Below are 27,161 nucleotides of genomic sequence, written 5' to 3'. Positions count from 1 at the left end.
CTCTGCTGTTTATGACTTCAAGCCTATCAACTCCCGAGATTAGGCTGGTGTAACCGATGTGAAATGGCTAGCTAGTTAGCGGGGTGCGCGCTAATAGCGTTTCAAACGTCACTCGCTCGGAGACTTGGAGTGGTTGTTCCCCTTGCTCTGCAAGGGCCGCGGCTTTTGTGGAGCGATGGGTAACGCTGCTTCGAGGGTGGCTGTTGTCGTTGTGTTCCTGGTTCGAGCRCAGGTAGGAGCGAGGAGAGGGACGGAAGCTATACTGTTACACTGGCAATACTAAAGTGCCTATAAGAACATCCAATAGTCAAAGGTTAATGAAATACAAGTGGTATAGAGAGAAATAGTCCTATAATTCCTATAATAARTACAACCTAAAACTTCTTACCTGGGAATATTGAAGACTKATGTTAAAAGGAACCACCAGCTTTCATATGTTCTCYTGTTCTGAGCAAGGAACTTAAACGTCAGCTTTCTTACATGGCACAAATTGCACTTTTACTTTCTTCTCCAACACTTTGTTTTTGCATTATTTAAACCCAATTGAACATGTTTCATTATTTATTTGAGGCTTAATTGTTTTTATTGATGTATTATATTAAGTTAAAAATAAGTGTTCATTCAGTATTGTTGTAATTGTCATAAAAAATCGTTGAAAAATCATAATCGGTCGACCTCTAGTCCACATACTTTTGTATATACAGTTGAAGTCGGAAGTTTACAGACACTTAGGTTGGAGTGATTAAAACTGGTTTTTCAACCACTCCACAAATTTCTTGTTAACATACTATAGTTTTGGCAAGTCGGTTAGGACATCTACTTTGTGCATGACACAAGTAATTTTTCCAACAATTGTTTACAGACAGATTATTTCACTTATAACTCACTGTATCACAATTCCAGTTGGTCAGACGTTTACATACACTAAGTTGACTGTGCCTTTAAACAGCTTGGAAAATTCCAGAAAATTATGTCATGGCTTTAGAAGCTTTTGATAGGCTAATTGACATCATTGGATGTCAAATACATCATGTGGATGTATTTCAAGGCCTATTTCAAGGCCTACCTTCAAACTCAGTGCCTCTTTGCTTGACATCATGGGAAAATCTAAATAAATCAGCCAAGACCTCAGAAAAAAATGGTTGACCTCCACAATTCTGGTTCATCCTTGGGAGCAATTTCCAAACGCCTGAAGGTACCACGTTCATCTGTACAAACAATAGTACGCAAGTATAAACACCATGGGACCACGCAGCCGCCATACCGCTCAGGAAGGAGACGCGTTCTGTCTCCTAGAGATGAACGTACTTTGTTGCGAAAAGTGCCAATCAATCCCAGAACAACAGAAAAGGAACTTGTGAAGATGCTGGAGGAAACAGGTACAAACGTATCTATATCCACAGTAAAACGAGTCCCTATCATAATCGACATAACCTGAAAGGCCGCTCAGCAAGGAAGAAGCCACTGCTCCAAAACCGCCATAAAAAATCCAGACTACGGTTTGCAACTGCATATGGGGACAAGATCGTACTTTTTGGAGAAATGTCCTCTGGTCTGATGAAACAAAAATAGAACTGTTTGGTCATAATGACAATCGTTATGTTTGGAGGTAAATGGGGAGGCTTGCAGGCCGAAGAATACCATCCCAACCGTGAAGCACGGGGGTGGCAGCATCATGTTGTGGGGGTGCTTTGCTGCAGGAGGGCTGGTGCACTCACAAAATAGATGACATCATGAGGGAGGAAAATGATGTGGATATATTGAAGCAACACCTCAAGACATAAGTCAGGAAGTTAAAGCTTGGTCGCAAATGGGTCTTCCAAATGGACAATGACCCCAAGCAAACTTCCAAAGTTGTGGCAAAATGGCTTAAGGACAACAAAGTCAAGGTATTGGAGTGGCCATCACAAAGCCCTGACCTCAATCCTATAGAAAATGTTGGGCAGAACTGAAAAAGCTTGCAAGGAGGCCTAAAAACCTGACTCCGTTACACCAGCTCTTTCAGGAGGTATGCGCCAAAAATTCACCCAACTTATTGTGGGAAGCTTGTGGAAGGCTACCCGAAACGTTTGACCCAAGTTAAACAATTTAAAGACAATGCTACCAAATACTAATTGAGTGTATGTAAACTTCTGACCCACTGGGATTGTGATGAAATAAATAAAACTGAAATGAATCATTCTCTCTACTATTATTCTGACATTTCACATTCTTAAAATGAAGTGGTGATCCTAACTGACCTAAAATAGGAATTTTTACATATTAAATGTCAGGAATTGTGACAAACTGAGTTTAAATGTATTTGGCTAAGGTGTATGTAAACTTCCGACTTCAACTGTATATCAGGACATCTTCTGCAACTACTTTTGTCTGCCTTCAACTAATGTCAGGGATGTATCTGGAACTGCATATTGAAGATAGAAATATAATGAATAGAGAATACAATSTTCTATACTATTCCAATCTATCTGAKAGTCATATTTTATCTACACAATACATTTCTATCCGAACATTCTTTAAATGTCCTTTCTCCTGAATTTCCATTGCCCCAGGTGTYCATTATCAAGTCAAACCAAATAACCAATGATATTTTGTACAGATAAATATAAATAAATTCTAATGCTCAACTATTGTATGACTCCTTCTATATGCCACTGAAAAGGTTGAAAGCTGCAATAAATGTATGATACCTGAAAATACTGAAGAGTAATTCAAGCCATTTCAAAAAATGCAAACAGCAAGTTGGATGTTTGGCAAAAACAACTTCAAACCTCTTTGTCCATCTGAGGGTAAGTGTTCTTGTTTCAAAAACACACTATACCATCTTTAAAGGGATAGTTTACTCAGAATACAAAACTAACATGATTTTCCACCTACCTTAGCTGTAGTTGATTTTAAGAAGGAATATTTACTTACTTTTCGGCACTTAATAAGCCATATTTCTTTACTGTTAGCATTCTCAGTAACAGTTAACAWTAAATTGTTCCCATGTTTCCCCGACTGTGAATCTGTCTAAGGTGCTCCTAATGTTTTGTACACTCAGTGTATACCCATTGATATACACCATAAGCCCCCAGGTTGTATCTCAGGAAAAAAAGAAAGCCTTGGGAGGGAAAATGCATTCAAAGTCAACTGAAGTTCTTGAACTTAAACACACCCTGGCTTTGTTAGACCAGGGATCAAATACAAATGGCTTATTACCTCGGCATTAATTAATATTATTCCAAATGAGGGAAAACTAGGAAAAAACACCCCATATGTTTATCCAGATAAAAGCAAGTTAAAGTCGATTGATGCACTGGTGCGTAAATCSAAGTTACCTAACAAAAAATCCCCATCACAATTGGTCAGTTTAAGCTAGAGATATCTGTTTTTTGTTGTTGCATTGGATGGGTTTCAATCCACTTTATTCGCCAGTGTCTCACTTCCGCATCAGCGGTGAAAGGTGGCAGAGCGTGGGTGTTTGTCAGACCATGAGACATCGCGAAAATCGGTCTTCTCGTGAAAACATCTGTAGTAACATCTGTAGCGTCCGAACGGTTTGACCTACAAACTAATGTGGAAAGGGGAGATTCTCACAAACAGGATGGTGTTCTCCGTTTTTCACAAGTGTCATGGAACTCGTTGGACGGTACCAGTTTWAAAAAATWAATTGAAGTATGAAGGCAGTTTTGTGCCTACCCCAAAAAAGGGGTTAAATATGTGTAAAAAAAATACTAAAATAATCCTGAGCTTTCTTATATGTCCTAGATATAGGACAGACAATTCAAAACCTTGTTTCTTGTGATACATTTTTTTACTGTCTTTTTTTGCCATTTACTGTCTTTTTTTCCACCCCCCCCCCAACATCTTAGACTCTAGAGAATTAATGCAGAGATTTCTATGATTCTACATTGTCTTTAGCCAAAAGTATTGYATTTCGCTGACAGGTTTGGATGTAGGACCTAGCCATTCTTCATTTAACTCACAATGTCTTTAAATATAGTGCACACGCCCTGTTTCATAGCAGACAAGTTTAAGGATACCACTAATGGCCAACAGCCATTCAAATACAGATTGACCCCAACCCTAGTGGGCACAGAATGACATTCAGACAAGGCCAATGTTGTACCCAGTATTATGTCACTAGAGGACGCTCTAGACTAGGAATTATTATTTCTTGGTAAGACATTTCAACAGACACTTTTCCAATAAKTATTTAGCCATTAGCTTATCACCCATGTCAAAATAATGAAGATAGTAAAATATCAAATCTGGTGGTCAAGAAGCTGGCCATGATTGTCTTCTATAAATCACAAAACAAAAACATTTAATCAAATGTACAGTACACTACCGTTCAAAAGTTTGGGGTCACTTAGAAATGTCCTTGTTTTTCAAAGAAAAGCATCCATTAAAATAACATAAAATTMATCAGAAATACAGTGTAGACATTGTTAATGTTGTAAATGACTATTGTAGCTGGAAACCGCAGATTTTTATTGGAATATCTACATTGGCGTACAGAGGCCCATTTTCAGCAACCATCACACGTTGTGTTAGCTAATCCAAGTTTATCATTTTAAAAGGCTAATTGATCATTAGAAAACCCTTTTGCAATTACGTTAGCACAGCTGAAAACTGTTGTCCTGATTAAAGAAACAATAAAACGGACCTCCTTTAGACTAGTTGAGTATCTGGAGCATCAGCATTTGTGGTTTCGATTACAGGCTCAAAATGACCAGAAACAAAGAACTTTCTTCTGAAACTCATCAATCTATTCTTGTTCTGAGAAATTGAAGGCTATTCCTTGCGAGATATTGCCAAGAAACTGATGATCTCGTACAACACTGTGTACTACTCCCTTCACAGAACAGTGCAAACTGACTCTAACAGAATAGAAAGAGGAGTGGGAGGCCCCGGTGCACAACTGAGCAAGAGGACAAGTACATTAGAGTGTCTAGTTTGAGAAACAGACGCCTCACAAGTCCTCAACTGGTAGCTTCATTAAATAGTACCCGCAAAACACCAGTCTCAACGTCAACAGTGAAGAGGCGACTCCAGGATGCTGGCCTTCTAGTCTTGTGATTTTGTGATTTTGGTGCTTGCAAATTAATGTGTGCACTGTAATAATTTATTACTGTATACATCAGCATATTGGCTCACTAATTTGACAAGCAACAAAATAATGACGAGTTATACGTTTATGAGTTAAAACTGTTTATCAGTGACTTATCAACAACATGTTAACTAAAAATGTTTATAGACTAGGATAAGCCCTAACAACCCCCTTAGGGTACCCCTTAGGATAAAGTGTTACTGTGGCATCTAACATTGATTGCAGCCATGAGCCACCTGTGAATACAGTTCATATGGCTTTATAAACACAATAAAAGGGGCTTTACCTTTCATTCCATGTCTTACAATCAAATTCACTTCAAAAGGCACACACACTTTTAAAAAAGTGTTGTGTATCTTACAACATTTACAACAAAAACCTAATCTGAGCATAGTAGTGATTCACAGTTGTTAGCTTATTGTTCAYAACTTGACACATTCATTCTGCAGTGTCTTGCTGTGCTCACATTGAACACTGTCACTGTGCATCTCAAGTGTCCCTCCTCCTTGATGGTCTGTGATTGGTCAGTGGAGCTGGTGTCTGTTTTGTCCATGATGGATGTGATTCTGATGGAACTAGGGTAGTGCTATTGAACCAAGGTGATAAAAAATAATGGTTTGTCTGGTGATTGGTATTAGCACAACTGACCTAGGTTCTTAACTTGGTCTATTCATTCTGCAGTTATACCTGTGTGCCTGCTTAGTCTACAACGTAATTCATTTTCTGAATTATACAGACAAGAAACAAATCAACATTATAAAACGTCCAGGGGGGGCAGCCAGTCCCAAACAAACCTATACTATCATTTGAGTAACTGACCATATGTATGTGAAATAAAGGGGGGTGGCTTTTAGAGCTAATGCTTTTTTGTAAGCGAATGCATATAATCTGAAGTGTGGTGGCTTACAAAAACCAACTATTCTGATGCTCTACCAGAAAAACTACATGAGATCTTGTTTCTTTAAACCAGAAACGGAAGAGGAAGCGAGACACCCTACTCAAAAGTTTTTTCAGTTTTTTTCTGGTTCAGTGAAAGTCAATGAACTAAATAGACCAGACCCAGCTGCTTTGCATTGGTGTCTACGGGTTAAGTAGATCGGAACTGACAATCCTTTTCTATGGTCAACAGCCTGAGTGAACTTCATATTTCCACCATCTTTGACCATATTATACACACCACCTCTGAGAAGCCAGCAAGAAAAAGCAAGACCAAGCAAGAATAAGACCGTGACCTTGGCGATTTCCTTTCAAAATAAAAGTTCCGCAATGAAGATTGGGTAAAATAAAACAAATGGTCGACATTTTATTAGGAAATGTTAGCATATTTTGAGTTTTTTTAAACAATTTGAAAAAATTGTTAATAGCCTTAATGGCACAATTAATATTATAGCATTGACAATATTGTTTGATGACTAGATAGTTATTATGATAACAACAGTAATACAATAATACAAATAACAGCCCAAAAACATTKAAACGTACTGCATTTAAGTAGAAGTGCTCCTGAGGATAATGGACCCCCTTTTTCCTGCGACACAACATACAGGCAATTATGTATGGTACAATATATATGTCCAATATGAAAAACATACTGCATTTAAGCTGATTGGCCGCTGTTTAACGGCCACGGAATGAGCAGAGTAGAATGAACCCCCTTGGGGTGTAAACTTTGGCAATTTGGAAAGTACAAGTGCTCCTGAGTAGACTCAAGCCATGAACTTTCTATCATGGCTCTTTCATCTCATGATGTTATATTGTTGTTTTTCTAAATTACATGTATTTTTTTGTGCTTTGAGCTTATTTGAAAAGCACTATATAAGTTGAATAAATTATTATTATTTATATTATTATTTATATTGCTAATTCCAAAAATCCGTGAACAGGAAGTTCCTAGTTATTCTTGCCTGCTTCACAACGGCATTACACGCCCTTCTTCGGATATTACATAGCAGCCTATTGCTTTTGCGGAGCTAAATAGGCTGCGGACCGTTATAATGTAGGCTGTSGATCAATGTTTCGATTAGGCTACAGCTAAGAAACCCATTTTGGCCATACGATTGTTTAAGCTATGTTATAATTTCTGGCATTTATTTCAGCATCACAACATGAAGACGGAGGCGTTGGTTTTACCAAACCTCCAAGCAGCACCCGGTTTGAACCGGTTTGGGTGATGCGCGAACTCGTGGTACTCCCCCCTCTTGACATGCAGTGTATCATAGCATCCGCGCGCCCTCGTTGGTCACACCCCTATGTCACCCCTTAAGTCACGCATTCTCATCCGCACACATGCCTTGCGAGCCTCCGCAGCATCAGCATCCTGATTGGACAATAACCCCGGGTGCGTTCGTTCTCGTCCGGCGCCCCGGGGTTCATTTTAGAACCAATCCAATTGTCTAAAATACACGAWCTCGGCCCATTCAGTGTCCTGAGCGAGCTAAAACGAACGCACCTATTAATGCACCCGTTGGTTTACAAGCTGCGATTGGTCGGTAAAATGACATACACTCGATTATCATTCTCCATCTGTTTTCGGGGAACGCYGACAATTTTGTTGTAAACGAGGCGCGTGCTTGAAGAAAAACGCAGAACTGGAAATAAACGTGCACCTTTTCAGCACCCGATCCTCCTGGATAGCCGTACAGGTCCATTCCGCCAACAGCTAATCAATCAGACCAAACAAGCGTGGATATACAAGCAGCATCCGTCTTTTCTTCGATAATCATACAACTACCACAATTGTGTTATTCAGCCAAGCGGCTGCCGCGTTCACTGGATAGCAGGCCTAGCTGTTGAGTTCGATGAGCGGAGGATTCGAAGCAATACTGCACAAGCTTTGTTTGCCCTAAAGGGCTGCAAGTGCAAGGAGCCATAGCTAATACTGCTACAAGTATTGTTTGTAGAAGATAATACATGCTGATATAGATGAGAAACGCCCTTATAAACATTGTAGTAGAGTTACACAGCTTTTGTCTTGTGGTGCTTATGATTCAGCGGGATGTTGGATCGGATGGGACCAGGAATAACGGCCTGCAAATGAAGGGACGCAAGTAGAAATCGAGTAATTGATCGACTCCATTTAAACGAACAGACTCAATCGTGGTATTTGCTTTTTTRCCCCCACATCTTTATTATTCCCTTCGCTCTGACCAGGATCCTGCTCTCTCGCTCGCCCGCCGCCCCCTCGGTCACAGCTGTGTATTAACTACAATTTTTTTAATCGGCACGACACAGTTCGATATAAACATGTGTTCTCGAGTTTGGTTTGTGACCGACCGACGTATCCACCAGGAGTATCCGCAAGTTCAGATCCTTCGGGCTCTGAAACAGCGATGCTCCGAGGAGGATGTTGAATTCCGCTCTCTTCTCATGGACCAAATCGTGCTCACCATCAGCGAGGGACAATTAGGCAAGTATCACTAGATTTGAAGTTGCACATGCACTACCGTAAGACAATAGTACATATATACGATTAACTGTTTTGAATGGGTCGAATCGTGTATTCTTGTTGTCTATTATTGGATCTGTTTCAGTGTTACGTTAGTGTATCCACTATCCAAGTTTTGCAGTAGCAGGTATTGTTCGGCAGGCAGCACACACACAGCTTCCCAGCGCGAGCTGCTGGCTAGCTAGCTAACAGTGTGACGGTGACCGCCTAACCCAGTTTCCAGACAGCCTCGAGTAGTCACTCACACGGAGATACTGCATGAATGATGCCAAGGCAAAACAATAGCTGCATGGAATAYCTACTTTATCAAATAGGAAATATGCGTAGGAGTCAACACTGCGATAATATTGGCTATATACAAAGCCATACTCAACTCCACGATACCAAATCTGGAGGTGAGATGTACAGTACTTTGCTAGCTACATAGCTATCTATGTACAGTAGGCCGTAGAATAATTGGCCAGCTAACGTTATGCTAGATAGCTGTTGTGAAAAGCGCATCGCAATACAAAGAGAGTGGCTAGCTAGCAATGAAGGCTAGGGCTATACAGGCTATTCTTCATGGGCCAGCAAAGCTATGCTAACTCACACGAATTAAACGGAAGCATTTAAGCTGTAACGTTAGCAGAGGACGTAGTGCACTTTTCAATGATTTGTAATTAGCTAAGTGACGTTTGTAGTGGGTTTAGCTAGCTTGATTGTTTCATTCTTAGCTGCCTTCTCTTTTGTCATGCACGAGTCAACAATTGCTAATAAATAGTAGAAATTTGGTTTGTTATGTAGGGACAACAGGCACAGAGGCATCAGAACACAGACTGGAGCACTGATGGCTGGTGGAACAAGTAAAACAATAGTTACAAGTMTATCACTTTAACTGATAATAAAAAAACTATTGGGCATCATTAATATAAGCAGTTTAGCATACACAAACTCATTTATGCTTTCATTCTTTGAATTTTGGGGCTCCCGAATGGTGCAGCGGTCTAAGGCGTTGCATCTAAGTGCTAGAGGTGTCACTACAGACCCTGGTTTGATCCCGGGCTGTATTAGAACCGGCCATGATCGGGAGTCCTATAGGGCGGCACACAATTGACTTGCCTAGTTAAATAAATAATCAAATGTGTTTTAGGTGAACAATGTGGAAAGGTAAATGGGTGGTGTCTTTTTGGACAAGAATATTAGAATCKTTGTCCAAAAAATGGGCTTTAATTGTCAAATCCTGGGTTGGTTGATTCAATGAGCTTTGTTTGATTTGTCGCTATGAAGGTTCATATTGGAAGAACAAGCGACCCTTGGAATTTAGTAGTGAGACATGAGCTTGGGAAGGGGGGGGGGGCATTTAGCTCAATGAAGTGGCAGGCTGTTTTATAGCACATCTTACATGTTGGCATTGACTGGGGAGGGGGAGGGGGCAAGCTGACTCAGACCCGGAGGTGGGGAGGGGGAGCTGTCTCTTTGAAATGTGGTAGTGAGATTGGGAACGGCATCCAAATCCAGCAGCCTTTTCTTCACCTGTAATGGAGCACGTCCAATCTGTTAACCAGTGTACACTCTCCTAATCCTCCACGTAGGCTACATGTCGAATGTGCTACTCTACAACAGTTTAAACGAGATAGGCTAACGATGTACACCACCTACATCACTTATCTTACAAAAATGGTGTTAAAGTCAAAGCCACTCAGTTTATCATTGGCCCGTGCTCTTCGCAAGGAGTCAGACACCCACTTAAACAATGGCCTAATTGGTAGATAGTCTTCAATGCTAGATAATCTGTGAGAAACCCAGGAGGAAGGGAGGGTAGGACTATTGGCCTAGATAGGTAGGTAAATAGACAGCTGTCTAGGTTAGCCAGAGCTACAACTGGAGCAGGGTTGTGTCCTGTGGGGCCTGCCCTCTAATCCCAGCTGGCCCCAGATCTACATATATGGCTTTAGACYTTAGTGTTGACATCACAGATTAACGGCCAGTGGAGAGTTTGGCCATAATGGCAGCTTTAGGTCACACTAAGCCATTCAACCCAGTACGAGTTGATGTGCAGGTGTACGAGGTAATTGAGGTAGCTATGTACTGTGCATATACAGTGCATTCGGAAACTATTCAGACCCCTTCCCTTTTTCCACATTTTGTTACGTTACAGCCTTATTATAAAATTGATTAAATATTTTTGTCCCTCATCAATCTACACACAATAACCCATAATGACTAAGCGAAAACAGTTTATTTTTTATTTTTTGCAAATGTATAAAAATAAAAATGTATCTCAGGTGCATCCTGTTTCCATTGAGCATCCTTGAGATGTAAATTCAATTGATTGGACATGATTTGGAAAGGCACACACCTGTCTATATAAGGTCCCACAGTTGACAGTTCATGTCAGAGCAAAAACCATGCCATGAGGTCGAAGGAATTGTCCGTAGAGCTCTGAGACAGGATTGTGGCAAGGCAAAGATCTGTGGAAGGGTACCAAAAKATTTCTGCAGCATTGAAGGTCCCCAAGAACACTGTGGCCTCCATCATTCTTAAATGGAAGAAGTTGGGAACCACCAAGACTCTTCCGAGAGCTGGCCACCTGTCCAAACTGAGCAATCAGGGGAGAAGGGCCTTGGTCAGGGAGGTGACCAAGAACCCGATGGTTACTCTGACAGAGCTCCGGAGTTCCTCCCAGAAGGACAACCATCTCTACAGCACTCCACCAATCAGGCCTTTATGGTAGAGTGGCCAGACAGAAGCCACTCCTCAGAAAAAGGCACATGACAGCCTGCTTGGAGTTTGCCAAAAGTAACCTAAAGGACTCTCAGACCATGAGAATCAAGATTCTCTGATCTGATGAAACCAAGATTGAACATCTTGGCCTGAATGCCAAGCGTCACTTCTGGAGGAAACCTGGCACCATCCCTACGGTGAAGCATGGTGATGTTAGCAACATGCTGTTGGGATGATTTTCAGCAGCAGGGACTGGGAGACTAGTCAGGATCAAGGTAAAGATGAACGGAGAAAAGTACAGAGAGATGTGTATTTCTATTAATATATTTTTGAATATTTTTGAATTTCGCGCGCTGCCTTTTTAGCGGAATGTTGTGGGTGTTCCGCTAGCGGAACCCCTGGGCTAGAAAGGTTAAAGTGCATATGTTCAGGCCAGCTGTAGGCTGATGTGTTAGTAGTTGTGTCATTCTGCCAATCCAATAGCAAATAACCCCAGGTTGTTTTAATTATAACAACAAATGAACTAAATTAATTCATTTTCAATCAAAATTATTATATAAATTACATATTCAAACAGCTAGTGGTCAAACATTCCTAAACAATAGAATAGACGTGTGGATGTGTGTTGTTCAATTGTTTTGTACAAATAGGCCTTGAGGCCTGTATATATTTTTTATTTTAATAAATAAAATTCAGTTAAGAATTATGTCTTGGCCTTTTTAAAATTTGTTTAGAGAAAACAAGAAATTGAGATATATATTGTGAATCGTCCAAACCTTGAAAATTTAGATATTACTTTTAGGCCCTACGACATACCCAATAAGYCTCGATGCTATAATCTCTGCCAAAGGTGCTTCAACAAAGTACTGAGTAAAGGGTCTGAATACTTATGTAAATGTGATATTTCCTTTTTTCAATTTTTTTATAAATTTGCAAACATTTCTAAAAACCTGTTTTTGCTTTGTCATTATGGGGTATTGTGTGTAGAAAGCTGAGGGGGAAAAAACAATTGAATACATTTTAGAATAAGGCTGTAACGTAACAAATGTGGAAAAAGTCAAGGGGTCTGAATACTTCTTTGAATGCACTGTAGGTAGGGGTAAAGTGACTAGGTAACAGGATAGACAATAGACGGTACCAGCAGCGTATGTGTGTGAGTGCATGCTATGTGTGTGGGGGGGGTTGGGTAGAGTCCAGCGTGTGTGCATAGAGTCAGTGCAAGACAGTTGGTGCAAAAACGGGTCAATGCAGGTAGTCCGGGTAGCCATTTGATTAGTTATTTATCAGTCTTGTTTAGAAGTCTTATGGCTTGGGGGTAGAAGCTGTTCAGGGTCCTGTTGGTTCCAGTGCATTGGTACTGCTTGCAGAGAGAACAATCTGTGGCTTGGGTGGCTGGAAACGTTGACAAATATTTGGGCATTCCTCTGACACTGACGTTGATAACGGCAGACTCTGGCCTTGACCCCACTGTCCCAGGGGGAGTTGGGATATGCAAAAAAACACATTTTCAAATAGGACAAATATTTGGAAATGGTACAAATAGAAGCACCTACCAAATTATTATTATTATGTCCACTGCCAAACCCAATGGTCATACAAAGGAATCTCACATCCCATGATTCAGAAATAAAGAGTTGTGCACGAGGAAGACAGGTTATGAATTGATGACGGATTCTTTGGCCTTCTTGTGGAGGCCACACAAACACACTTGTCAATGCTAGACAAATATAACATGTCCATGATATGATAGAAAAGGCAATAGGACATAGGATCTCACGAGCGATGGCCAATTTAACAAATTGTGATTTTCCACCAGCAGTCATATGATGTGAGACAAGATGCATAATTAATAGACCAAGGATGGAATTCCCTATTTTTCCTTAATCCTAATCTTGGCATCGGAACACTGAGGAAAGACTCCCCATTGACTCCCCATGCTGAACTATAACAGCTTTCCCATGTGAGCATATGAACATTTCTGCTTTTGACAAGGCCGTTTTAGCTCAATTGTTTTAGCTTAAACTAAAATAATTTGCCTAAATTTGAAAAATAGGAATAGCCTATTTCCCAAGACATTGTCAGCTGTAAAATGTTGTYTTAAATGAAGGACAAKCCTGCCTTGGAAATGGCAAAGAGCAACGTGTGAGGAAACACCAAGTCGCCTGAAGAATAGGTTCAGCTGGTTTTTAGAAGGGAACAGAGAAGTCAGTGTAGCATTTCACCTCTTTTTATTAGSCTATGGCTGACGTTGAATGGATAAATTCAATTGTCTCCCAATATAATGTCAGCATTAGGCTGTATTTAGCTTGGATAATGATCCCCATTTTTATGTAGTTGGAAGTGAAATGCATAGATTATAGGTTGATATGATTTGTGTTTAWTCCTTCCTTTATAAACAGATATAGAAAGAAATAAGCTACTTTTATGTTATCTTTTTGTTTACAACACTTTTAGCCTATTTAATGAAGTGTTGAAGGGTACACTAATGTCGTATGCTGGTTGACATGGCAGGTCAGGGAGAGATTATATCAGTTTTTATGAGTTTCTTTTTTTTATCTCGTGATGTGATAACGCCCTGGCGGTCAAAGACTGATAATTCCTCTCCCACTGTAGCGAGCTGTGTCACGACAACTCATTTGCTTGCTCTCAAGTGATGGGAAAAGGTGCATTTGCATATTATGACTCTGTATTTGGCAAAGCAGTTTACATAGTTCTAGATAGATATGACAGAGGCCGCAGGGCATTAATGGTTATTATATCAAGGGAAACACTCACTGCCTCATGGATGCTGTCCTCTCCAATCAATAAGACAATGCATAGGCAAAGCCATCCCTGTGTGTCACAAAACACATCTTAATGTCACATCAAATCCTGCCTAAGAACACATGAGGCGCTGTTGTCAATACCAACCAGTTAGGATTGAAACCCGGCCCATGAAATTAAATGACACACACCGTACGCCATCAGCTGATGCATTGGTGTGGCATTGGTTGGGTTACAGCAGGGATGGGCAARTTTGATGGGGATAGGGGCCACAAAAAAACAGAACTCATCATGAGGGGTCGCAGAGGCTCATGGTTCTGCGTACCCACATCCATACCCCTCCCCTTGCGAGCAAAACAGTTCTGCACACTTCCTTTGGTCCAGCTTGATCCTTGCTGACAGGGCCAGCAGCAGCACATTCAGTAGCAGCCTAATCACAGTGTGTGATTGAGGGCGTTTTCAGCTAAATAGACCTGAAGTACAATAAATAACCTCCTATTGCACATATTGCGATAAAGAACATCAACTGAGAGATTGATTATTATTGTAGATGAGCGAATCACATATTGTAGTTCTTGCAAGGAATAAATCAATAGGTTATTCTCTAAATGATTGTATACAATTGCTTAATAGGCRCAGTCCCTACACATTTGGAATGCACCAATGCATGGTAATTTCTCACATAAACATTGCAAAAGCCCACACACCATCTGACAACTGCTGAAAATCACAGTTTAATGTGTGTGTGTTTGTGTCGGCTACGTGGCTGTATTGTCGCTAGACTAGACAGATCAGTGTCCAGCCAGCCAGTCACCCACCCTTTCCCCAGAGGAAGTGTTGCCCGCCTGGCCCATGCCAGGGCTGTGGCCAGGGCTGGCAAGGCTCGTTGAGCGTTGGCATGTCAGCCCAGCCGTATTGTGACGTCATGGCGGAATGCACAGAATGCCAGAGTGGGATGGGAGCCCCCCACTCAGCAGTTATGGAGCCKGTCAGCCCTGTCAGACACAACGAAAATAACACACAGTTCAACGCCCGTGGGGACGGAAGGCCCTGCACACGGAAAGATGACTGGTAGATTAGATGGCCGTAAACGTCAGTTTGTCACTAGAAATTAGWAACACTATATGCCCGGATGGTCCTTCTGCCAAAGGGAATAGAGGGTTATAAGAACATTTTGTAGACGTTTTCGAAATGATCATGTGGCTGTCTGACAGTACTATGAGCACACTGGATGCGAACAGATTCATCAGGGTTTTCCATGTGATCTGTGTAGTTGCCTTGGAAACCGACACAAGTGATGTGGACACCGAATACTGTCTTGGCCAGTGTRCTTTGAAACTTCAGTGTAGCATGGCTCGCTCAACAGCTGCACAATCAAACCAGTATGAATGGGGGGAGGGTGCATGCAGTGAGTGAATTCCCCAATTGAATACTGAGAGTGAGAGGAGGGGGGMACAGGCAGGGTTATTCCTAAACAAACGCTTTCCACTTCTGACTCATCCCCTGCCACATACACACACTTCTCCCCACCTCCCCTGCAGTTCTTTATGCATACATCTCCATCCTTTTCTATTGTCCTGCTGCATTTATCTCTGACCATCGTTTGAACCAAAAATGYGCCCATCTCCTTCCTTCTCTCTGTGACTTCTCAAGCATCAGGAGCCAGTATTTGAAGCCTGTCACCTATTCTTTGTTTGTGTGCCTCAGACACTGTGACCTCTGTCAATCCAGTGTTGACGCTGTCTCTTTAGTGAGCGGAGATCTTAAGATGGCTGAAAAGCAGGTCACGGTGGAGCAAATAGTGCAGCGTCAGTGACAAGCCCCTCTTTTCCCTCCTCTCCTGCCCCTGCTTCTCCTCACGTCCCATCATCACCCCATCTGTCTCTCCTGCTGAGCTGCTGGGCCAAAGCACCTACTGCAAACCTTGCTGCACAGCACCTTTCCTTTTCATCCCTTCATCGAATCCTGCCCCCTTTTTTTCTTTTCTTTCTATTCCACCATGTTGTGCTGTTGCTAACATTTCTGTGCATGTCTCCTTATTGTCGTTCTTACGGAATTAAAATGGCTGGTAGTAGGCCTATATGTACTGTTAGTTGTAGAGGRCGACCAATTATGATATTTCAACGTCGATACCGATTATCGGAGGACCAAAAAAAGCCGATACTGGTTAATCGGACGATTTTTTTTATATATTTGTAATAATGACAATTACAACAATACTGAATGAACAATGAACACTTATTTTATCTTAATATAATACAGAAATAAAATCAATTTAGTCTCAAATAAATAATGAAACATGTTCAATMTGGTTTAAATAATGCAAAAACAAAGTGTTGGAGAAGAAAGTAAAAGTGCAATATGTGCCATGTAAAAAAGCTAACGTTTAAGTTCCTTGCTCAGAACATATGAAAGCTGGTGTTTCGATATTCCCAGTTTTTCAATATTCCCAGTTAAGAAGTTTTAGGTTGTAGTTATTATAGGAATTGTGACGTGTCGACTATTTCTCTCTATACCATTTGTATTTCATATACCTTTGACTATTGGATGTTCTAATAGGCACTTTAGTATTGCCAGCCTAATCTCAGGAGTTGATAGGCTTGAAGTCATAAACAGCGTGTGAATCAAGCATTGCTAAGAGCTGCTGGCAAACGCAGTAAAGTTTGAATGAATGCTTTCGAGCCTGCTGCCGCCTACCACCGCTCAGTCAGACTGCTCTATCAAATATCAAATCATAGACTTGATTATAATAAACACAGAAATACGAGCCTTTGGTCATTAATTTTTATAAGACAAGTTTAATGCTAGCTAGCAACTTACCTTGGCTCCTTGCTGCACTCGCGTAACAGGGGGTCAGCCTGCCATGCAGTTTCCTCGTGGAATGCAATGTAATCGGCATCCAAAAATGCAGATTACTGATTTGTTATGAACACTTGAAATCGGCCCTAATTAATCGGCCATGTTAGTTGCCAGTTAAAATCTCACAGTGAGAATGTAACCTTGAGCATAACGTTCAAACACGCAAACATGTCAACATAAATACACATATGTATGCAATCTATAGATAGCTATTTATAGCCAATCTCTTGTATACTTTAAACAAATTTGGTGTAAGATCTATCAGAGAATAGGTGCTGGTAGCARCTCTTGCGTGTATGATTGTAGAAAGCTCTTATGTGTATTTAGGTTCAGTCAATCTCCCAGGCTTAWGACTGGCTACATGAGTTACAAAACACGTTTGCAGGGTTGAAATTGGGTGTTCTGGTGCCGCTCAGGCATTTTAAGATATTGATTATAGACCTGGTATCTGAGCGATGTAGATGGTATCTATGATTGTATTTTAGATTTGTGTGTATTTTAACTGTTGCTTGTATTCTAATGTGTAAAATYCAGGGCTCCCTTTTTAAAATAGACATTTGTCTCAATGGGACTCCCTGTTGAAATAAAGGTACAATTAATGTGCTTATACCTTCSTATATTGGGAGAAAGCACTGGACTATAAGCTGTATTAAGTATACTGCTGGGGATCTGTGCTCCTCTGGGGCCGATGACTCTTGGCCTTGAGGCCAGAGAAATTGGCAGTGCCACAGGGAGCATGTGGATGTGAGCAGGGTGTGATGTGAGTGAGCGACACGGGCCAGACCCAGTCAAATGAAGTACTAACACCACTAGGCTACCCTGCCTGGACCCACACCTCTGCTACACAGGGCCAGCTCAGAGCTCACACATTTAGAGCAGCTCGATAATGACTGGACCTGCGTAGTGCGTATACAAACACAGCAGGATCCACTCACAACTAGTCTAGGCCTACGTGTTSGAGCTGTGGGAACAGAATTCTGTGTTTGTTTGTGGGATGCTAATGTGACATGGGAGGGACTGGTGGCATGAACATTCTAAACGGACGCTACTTTTAGGTTGTCTGTTTGTGTGATACATGCAAGCCACTGTAGGCTACCAGAGTTGCTCTGTAAAATGTTATCAATGAAATGTGTTCTCTTGACATTAGTAAAAGTGTAGCCTGTGTTCATATGATTAATCAATAATATCCAATAATGTCTATATGAAACTACCGTAAAACTTAAATTAATAGCCTGGGCYTTTATTTACTTAAATCATTGAACACAASAGGCGCTTATTAGAGACAGGCTTCTATTTGAGCCAGGCATCTATTTCTTTAATGTGCACAGTTTTTACTAATTTGCATAGTTAATTGTTTAATTCCAGCCTTCACTTCCAGCATTTTAATCAATTTCTTCATTTCCTGCACTAATGTGTTATCATTTACACYCTGTCATGTTTCTTTTGTATTAGTATGCCTCTATTAAAAAATAACTAACMTTTCTTGACCATAATTATTCTCCTCTTTGACTGTACATTTTTGTCAATTCTTACTTCAAATCAAATTTTATTTGTCACATACAAGGTGTTTAGCAGATGTTATTGCGGGTGTAGGGAAATGCTTGTGATTCTAGTTCCGACAGTGCAGCAATATCTAAGTAATACGTAACAATTTCACAACAAATCCCTAATACACACTAATCTAAGTAAAGGAATGGAATTCAGAATATATAAATATATGGATGAGCAATGTCAGAGCGGCATAGACTAAGATACAGTAGATAGTATAGAATACAGTATATACATATGAGATGAGTAATGTAAGATGTAAACATTGTTAAAATGACCACAAAAGGACGATCAGCTGATTTCTAGGGTTCTGTACTTCCGAAGTTGTTGACTGTTTTTGTGCTTGCAAGTTAGCTAGCCYTTCTCAGCTGTTAGCAGCTAATGGCTAGCAGTTCTTACTGGCGATAAAAACAGATGATTTTCATATTTTTAAGTCATTACTGAATTATTTAATGTAACAAATCAAACATTATTAAACCTTATTTATTTGAAACAGGCTTTTATTTGATGAAAAGTGTGCCGTTGCCCGGCTAATAAAAAGGGACAGGCGGCTATTTGAGACTGCATTTAATTTAATCTTTATGGTATGGGAAATGTGACATTCGMAATATTTCCCGCTAAAAAACTATTTTGTCTCTCTCTCCCCTCTCACTCTCTCTCATTCCCTCCCCAGGTCTGCGGGTKGAGCAGGAGGTGGTGACATCCTACCCTCAGGTGGCGGTGGTGCGAGTCCCCACCCCSTGGGTGCAGTCGGACAGTGACATCACGGTGCTACGCCACCTGGAAAAGATGGGCTGCCGGCTGGTCAACCGGCCCCAGGCCATRCTCAACTGCGTCAACAAGTTCTGGACCTTCCAGGAGCTGGCCGGCCATGGGGTCCCACTCCCTGACACCTTCTCCTACGGTGAGCTCCTAWGCTTGGTCATATTATTCCTGATTCCTGAGCTTAGAAAATCCAGTGTATTAAGGGCAGTGATAATAAGTTCYGTGTATTCTTGTATTGGATATATGCCAATCATGCTTTTGAATGCACTTGAGTTGGTCTGAGAGTGTCCTTACAAAGTTCTACAACCAGGATTAACTTAAAAAGTCACCCAAGAGACCGGAGTCTGGTCGAGTGGGTAAAGCATGAAACACACCGAGAATCTCACTGCTGATAGACTGCAGAAAAGTACTTATCACAGTGGGAGGCCGTTCCTTCTCTTGCTTGAACAAAAGCGGTACCTGCTGTGGGCCGACCCGGTAGCGACGAACCTAGCAAGGCTCGTCAGTGGCCAAAAACTTGACTTTGATCCAATCAGAGAGCACAAACCCCCACTTGGGGTAGCCAAAAAAATTACATGAGAAAAGAGGGCTTTTTCTCCGTACATCCATGGTGAACCAGTCACACTTCATATGCAATGTAGGCTATGGGATGGTAGTTAGCTAAGTGCACAGACACAATGCGCACAACACTAAATACTTCCTCCAAGCTAGCTAACCACTGTATTGACATGTTAGCTACCGAGTTAGTGCAGTGTCCTTAGCTAGCTAGCCATAGCCACGTGAAGTAGGGGTGCTGAGGGTGCTATAGCACCCCCTGACAATCATTATAAATGAAAGAAAAACATATTTTTGTGAAAAAATATTGTTTTCAAAAAAGTAGTCCACTGGACCTTTATTAGCCCCCCCCAAATGTCTCAGCACCCCTCTTCACACGGCCATGTAGCTAGCAAATATGCTAACATTAGCTAACTAGCTAAACATTTGGCTATGGGCTGGCATTATGGAGTTATGGAGGGTGAATTAAATTGTTTCTTCGTCATTTTACTAGATAGTTATCTAGGCTATTATCAACCAGGGCTTTCTACAAAATAGCAACATTAGTGCATTAGCTTGGAATCTAGACCATAAGCAATACCACAGATTTGTTCGGTAATTTCACTTAAAAAAAWATATATATATAGTTGATCTTAAGAATGCATCAAAAAAGAAAAAGCATTTATCCCATCCAGTCCCCTCCTCTGTCATCACCACTTTCTCAAACACTCTAATAATCTTTATTTGTCACATTTTGCCTAGAATCTCTGACTTCTCTACGTTGGACAAAGCAGGATGTGGAATAATACAGGCCTGTACGCCAAAACCACACTCGCTGTGTTTTTATTTTGTTTTAAGACTAAACCGAAGCTGATAGCAAAGCTGTATTTTAATATATGTATTGCCACTGCATAAATCTAGTGCTGTGTATTTTGGTGAGGGTAACAGGGAGAATCTAACACTCCTCAGACTACAGAGGCCAGGCAGACCAGGCCATACAGAGAGGCTGGAGTGCTTATGTAACGCGCCCCTCCACCAACCATCATGACTTGGACAATAAAAAAAAAATCCCTCCCTGCTGCCRCTACCCTCCTCTGGCTCTCCTGCCGCAGCAGCCGGTGACGTGGTAGAGCCGGGTCTGACATTTGCTGCTGCTCTCTTCCGCTCTGTCTCACAGCAGAGTGTGGACGTGTGCTTTTTGGAGAAGGCAGCTCACATCTGGTCTTCTGTCAAAACGCCAGACCACAGACAGAGAGCACCCAAAAATTGCAGTGTTCAATATTCCACATTAGTTCAGGCCCAGACAGCAAAACTAAGCAGATTTCGAGAAATGGTCCTGCTGGTCAATTGAATTAGACGTATTACCAGATATAGTCACATGAAAAGTCAGAGACGGCAGAACAACCAAGTATTAAAATGATACTTCGGTATTTTGGATAATTTCCTACTTACCGAGAGTAAGACTAACTCATGGATACCATTTTTATGTGTATGCGTGCAAGTTGAAGGAAGTTGAAGGTAGCAAGCATATCGTTATTTTAGCGCAATTGCTGGAAGTCTATGGATATCTACTAGCCATCTTCTCGTAAAAGCAGGGAAATTAGTACTTTGTACTCTAAGTATATATGAAATTGTAATATTTTAATTATAGTTATTTATTTTTGGAACTATTTTCTCCTAACTATGCATTTCATTCATCCGCTGTGACGGTGGGCGCAAMGATGGGCTGTGTGCGAGCTGGCCAGCTGAGACGTCGGGACAGCGGCAGTTTTGAACAAGTTTGCTAGCTAGATATCAAGTAGGCAAAGTGTGAGAAGAGAACGTCAATTGTAAAACCCACAGAAGAAGAGTACATCAACAGTCCAAAACTATAGTTTTACCTCGCAGCCATGTCTGAATATTGTTGACACTCCTCGAAGTATTTTCACGCTATTGGCTAGCTTACGTTAGCTTGACAGCTAGCTAGCTAGCTAGCACATGTAATTAGCAGAGTGTGTTGAGATTTGGGTTACATCAACGGACTACTATCACTTGTCCAATATTGAAAATGGTTTGTGGGTGTGCTGTAAAAGCTTGCAATAACAAACCAAGGAAGTGGTCGACTATAATATTTCACAAACTTCCATTGAATAATCCGGACTGATTGAAACTATGGCTAGTTGCCGTGAATGTAGACAACGCTGACCAAGGACCTCAGAAAGGTTGTAGCTAGTTTGCTCTGACATTTTTTTAGAGGATGAACTGACGAGCCATAAGATGAGACGTTTCCTGAGACACAGTGGTCCCATCAGTGGGCATTCTACGCACGCCAGAACAAAGTAGAATGGGGTAAGTGTGATGATGATCTAACAGTATCTGATTGATTGAGTAGGAACTAGCTGTTCTCATGATAAAATGTGATAGGCCTGTCAATTTTCTTGTGGATAAACTGTCCATGTCATCCATTACATTTAATGGAATGCCCTCCTCTCAAAGCCAAAGTATAGCCGAGTACAACAAAACAACTTAAAATGCACAAAACTATGATGTCCTTCTTTCATTATTAAAAATTGTGTGGTGCTATTATTTTCATCTTTATTCAAATTGATTTAAATACTTCCCAACTAATTATACAATTTCCACATGCTTTAGAAATAAATAAATTGGCTTGACTTTATGGTGTTAGCTATGTAATACGTGACAGCATGCCGCAATAACAAAACAGCTATTATGGCTTTCTTCAAGTGTGTTCTCGTTTGTTTATGAATACCAACATTTCCTGTACCCTTTTCCTTTATTTTTCACTAAAGTTGAGATAGATGACGTGCCTGCTGTGGACTGTCCACAAGGAACGGACTCCATGTCTGCTGGAGTAATATCGCATTCAGAACCAGAATGGAGGACAAGCCTCAACAGTTGCTGGTAAGTACTCAAAATATGCCATCAATGTTCTGGTTTACAATTTTTAGCACTTCTTTTGTCATATTGGGATGGTAATGCAATCATTGGCCTGTCCAGACAGATCTATTCTAACAAAAGGACAGGTAGCCCCTCCYGGATAGTTTGGTTGATTTGGGGAAAGTGGGGGGTTTCTCTGGGGGATGGTGCTCCCTTTCAAGTGTGCTCAGAGGCACCCTTTTTCTAGTGTGTGGCCTGACTACACTACATGATCAAAAGTATCGAAAATCTCATTCCAAAATCATGGGTGTTAATATGGAGTTGGTTCCCTCTTTGCTGCAATAACAGCCTCCACTCTTCTGGGAAGGCTTTCAGCTAGATGTGGGAACATTGCTGCAGGGACTTGCTTCCATTCAGCCAACAGAGCATTAGTGAGGTCTGGCACTGATGTTGGGCGATTAGGCCCGGCTAGCAGTCGGCGTTCCAATTCATCCCAAAGGTGTTTGATGGGGTTGAGGGCAGGGCTCTGTGCAATCAAGTTCTACCACACCGATCTCGACAAACCATTGTCATGCTGAAACAGGAAAGGGCCTTCCCCAAACTGTTGCCACAAAGTTAGAACAGAATCGTCTAGAATGTGCTTGTATGCTGTTGCTTTAAGATATCCCTTCACTGGAACAAATGTGGCCTAGCCCGAACCTTGAAAAACAGCCCCAGACCATTATTCCTCCTCCAAACTTTACAGGTGGCACTATGCATTCGTGCAGGTAGCGTTCTCCTGGCATCCGCCAAACCCAGATTCGTCCGTCGGACTGCRAGATGGTGAAGCGTGATTCATCACTTCAGGGAACGCATTTCCACTGCTCCAGAGTCCAATGGCGGAGAGCTTTACACCACTCCAGCCGGCGCTTGGCATTGTGCGTGGTGATCTTAGGCTTGTATGCGGCTGCTTGGCCATAAACTCATTTCATGAAGATCCCGACGAACAGTTCTTGTGCTGTCGTTGCTTCCAGAGGCAGTTTGGAACTTGGTGGTGAGTGTTGCAACCGAGGACAAACGATTTTTACACACTACGTGCTTTAGCACTTGGTGGTCCTGTTCTGTGATCTTGTATGGCCTACCACTTCGTGCCTGAGCCAATGGTTGCTCCTAGACGTTTCCACTTCACAGTAGCAGCTCTACCAGGGCAGACATTTGACAAACTAACTTGTTGGAAGGTGGCATCCTATGACGGTTCCACGTTGAAAGTCACTGAGCTCTTCAGTAAGACCATTTTCCTGCCAATGTTTGTCTATGGAGATTGCATGGCTGTGTGCTCGATTTTATACACCTGTCAGCAACGGGTGTGGCTGAAATAGCCGAATCCACTAATTTGAAGGGGTGTCCACATACTTTTGTATATGTAGTGGATATACACTATGTCAATCATTACACTAATCTGATCAACTGCATCCAGCCTGATTACAATGTAGCAAACCAAGAAGTGTCCCAAATGTTATTTTTATATGTACGACAACTTCCTTGTGTTTAGATTGTATTCACTGGTTTATCGTCTTCTCTTGCCTCATTTCAGGAACTCCAAGATCCAACGTTGTCTACCCAAAACAATCAAAACAGTGGATTGCACGGCTGATATATCAACCCACCGCTCAAAGATTCAGGGATGACCTGATGGAGCGCATCCTGCAGAGACGCATGGACTAATACTTGGAGCCCAAATCCTGTGGAAGAGGCTGTCGTTTGGCTGCCAACATAACCGCATGCAAAAACCCAGCAAGGAGGAGGTCATTACTGGTTTATTGGTATCTCTGTTAGCTTTTGCCGAAGCAGCAGCTATTCTTCCTTGGGTCCACACAAAAACAAACACGACAAGTAACAAAACACTGTTACGCTGATAGACAATTGCASCACACACATCAAGATTCAAGTACACTTGGGGCTATTCTGACACCCCCGACTCCCCTGGTATCCATGGACATGGTCCTCCTTGCACTACTACCTAATACAAACACACTTATTGTAACATCATTTGTTAGCCTCTAGTCATTATCTCTCTGCATCTTTAGCATGAAAAACAAATCCATTAACTTTAGGCTACCACTGTACATAACAGCACCGCTATGTCTATTTTATTGTATATTTTACTTTTATTGCTATGACTTGTCTATACTGTGTATTGTACATGATGTGCAGTGATCTGTATTGTGCTGTATAAAATAAATAATTGCCGGTTCATCGATTGTCATGTCATTACATAGGTCTACACGATGTTTTGTTGGCTTTTACCAATTTACCTTTAGTATTCAAATGTTACTGAAACATTATGTTTTGTTGGCTTTTACCAATTTACCTTTAGTATTCAAATGTTACTGAAACATTGACTTGACAGCTATATTTCATTCACACAACTATCATGTGGCATACTGTAATGAATCACTTATAGTAGATTAACAAAATAGATGTTACTGGTAGAAATGGCATTTATTACAGTGATTTGACAGAATTGGAACAAAATAAGTTGTACTGGTTCAAACAGCATTTATTAAAGTGATTTGACTAAATTAGTTAGGCAATATCTGGCTGTGAAGCTAAATCATCGGAGTGTAATTACAACAGGCCCATTACATCCTCTTCTCCTTGAATCCCATGTACTCCTGTGGGCGAGGGATATTTGAAGCGAATGGCAGAAACAACACGTGAATGCATGACTCTTCTGGTCCCAGTCTATAGCCCTTCAGTGCCTACTCCAACACCAGTTGATATGCAACCAGCCTGTATTGACTAAGAACAACTAAGTTGTTATTTGTGAGTAGCTAGAGCCAAATAATCTAATAACAGGAAACAATTTAATTTGATCAGAATTAAATTATAAAACAAAAGTTATCAACAGATCTTTTATATTTTGTTACTGTGTGCTGGGACAAGCAAGAGTAATGTCACTTAGGTATGGGCTACTTTTTCCAGTTTATTTTTGGGACAGAAGAATCTAGGATTGATGAAAGTATAAAAGTCCTTGCGGTTTGTTAGTCTCTGGGTGCGCTGCTTTCTTCGCTGTAGATYCAKTACATGACCAAAAGTATGTGGACACCGCTCTTTGAACATCTCATTCAAAAATCATGGACATTAATGTGGAGTTGGTCCCCCCATTTTGCCTCCACTTTTCGGGAAAGGCTTTCCACTAGATGTTGGAACATTGCTGCGGGGACTTTCTTCCATTCAGCCCAAGAGAATTAGTGAGGTCGGGCACTGATGTTGTGCGATTAGGCCTGGCTAGCAGTCGACGTTCCAATTCATCTCAAAAGTATTCGATGGGGTTGAAGTCAGGACTCTGTAGGCCAGTCAAGTTCTTCTACACTGATCTCGACAAACTTTTTCTGTATGGACCTCACTTTCTGCACTGGGGAATTGTCATGCTGAAACAGGAAAGGGCTTTCCCCAAACTGTTGCCACAAAGTTGGAAGCACAGAATCGTCTAGGGATCTCATTGTATGCTGTAGCATTAAGATTTCCCTRAACAGGAACTAAGGGGCCTAGCCTGAACCATGAAAAACAGTACCAGACCATTATTCCTCCTCTTCCAAACTTTACAGCTGGCACTATGCATTGGGYCAGGTAGCGTTCTGCTGGTATRCGCTAAGCCCAGATTCGTCCGTCGGACTGCCAGATGAGGCGTGATTCATCACTCCAGAGAACACGTTTCCACCACTCAGGCCGATGCTTGGCATTTTGCATGGTGATCTTAGGCTGCTCGGCCATGGAAACCCATTTCATGAAGATCCCAACGAACAGTTCTTGTGCTGACGTTGCTTCCAGAGGCAGTTTGGAACTCGGTAGTGAGTGTTGCAACCGAGGGACAGACGATTTATACGCGCTTTAGCATACCCGTTCCCGTTCTGTGAGCTTGTGTGGCCTACCACTTTGCGGCTGAGCCGTTGTTGCTTCTAGACGTTTCCACGTCACAATAACAGCACTTACAGTTGACCGGAGCAGCTCTAGCAGGGCAGGAATTTGACGAACTGACTTGTTGGAAAAGTGGCATCCWATGACGGTGCCACGTTGAAAGTCACTGAGCTCTTAAGTAAGGCCATTCCACTGACAAATTTGTCTATGGAGATTGCATTGCTGTGTGCTCGATTGTATACACCTGCCAGCAACGGGTGTGGCTGAAATAGCCAAATCCACTAATTTGAAAGAGTTTCCACATACTTTTGGTCATGTAGAGTATCAAGCCCGCGATGGCAGTAACAAGTCCCACTCAGCACAGCACAAACAKTCTTTGTTGGTTGCCATTGGTTGATATGCCCCGCCGTCCCCCTCAGACCAGGGTCTCGCCACCGCTTCTGCTAGTTCGTCTACCGACTCCGCAGATTCCCCCTCCCTCCAAAATTCTGGCTCTAATAAATATGGCTCTGAATAAAACATTTCTTCTACTACCTCAAAGTCCGACATGATTCATCAAATGTTATTATGATGATTTGCCAATAAGCAAGTGAGCTAGCTACTAGAGTACGCAACAGCTGGCTGTCTCCTGGGAAAAGAGCACAGGCAGAAAGAACCCAAAGTAGTCCGTAA

The 27,161-nt window shown here is 41.6% G+C and overlaps 1 protein-coding gene and 1 long non-coding RNA gene across 2 annotated transcripts in view; both read left to right on the top strand.

The window, feature by feature from the left end:
* The first annotated feature begins 7,151 nt into the window (after positions 1-7,151).
* The window catches only part of LOC111976646 (beta-citrylglutamate synthase B-like), a 33,587-nt gene continuing 13,577 nt past the window's right edge, over positions 7,152-27,161 (top strand). The window contains exons 1-2 of the mRNA XM_024005639.2: positions 7,152-8,501; positions 19,087-19,317. Of these exons, the coding sequence (XP_023861407.1) occupies positions 8,339-8,501; positions 19,087-19,317 (394 nt within the window). The 5' untranslated portion in view covers positions 7,152-8,338. The remainder of the gene's footprint in view (positions 8,502-19,086; positions 19,318-27,161) is intronic.
* Positions 19,328-24,824, top strand: LOC139029064 (uncharacterized). The gene is made up of 3 exons (XR_011481333.1): positions 19,328-22,040; positions 22,502-22,613; positions 24,163-24,824. It is a non-coding gene; the product is annotated as an uncharacterized lncRNA (long non-coding RNA).

This window comes from Salvelinus sp. IW2-2015, linkage group LG17 (genome assembly GCF_002910315.2).
Source record: "Salvelinus sp. IW2-2015 linkage group LG17, ASM291031v2, whole genome shotgun sequence".
Taxonomy (NCBI): Eukaryota; Metazoa; Chordata; class Actinopteri; order Salmoniformes; family Salmonidae; genus Salvelinus; species Salvelinus sp. IW2-2015.
The sequence above is the reverse complement of the archived record's forward strand: the minus strand, read 5'-3'. Positions and strand labels throughout refer to the sequence as shown.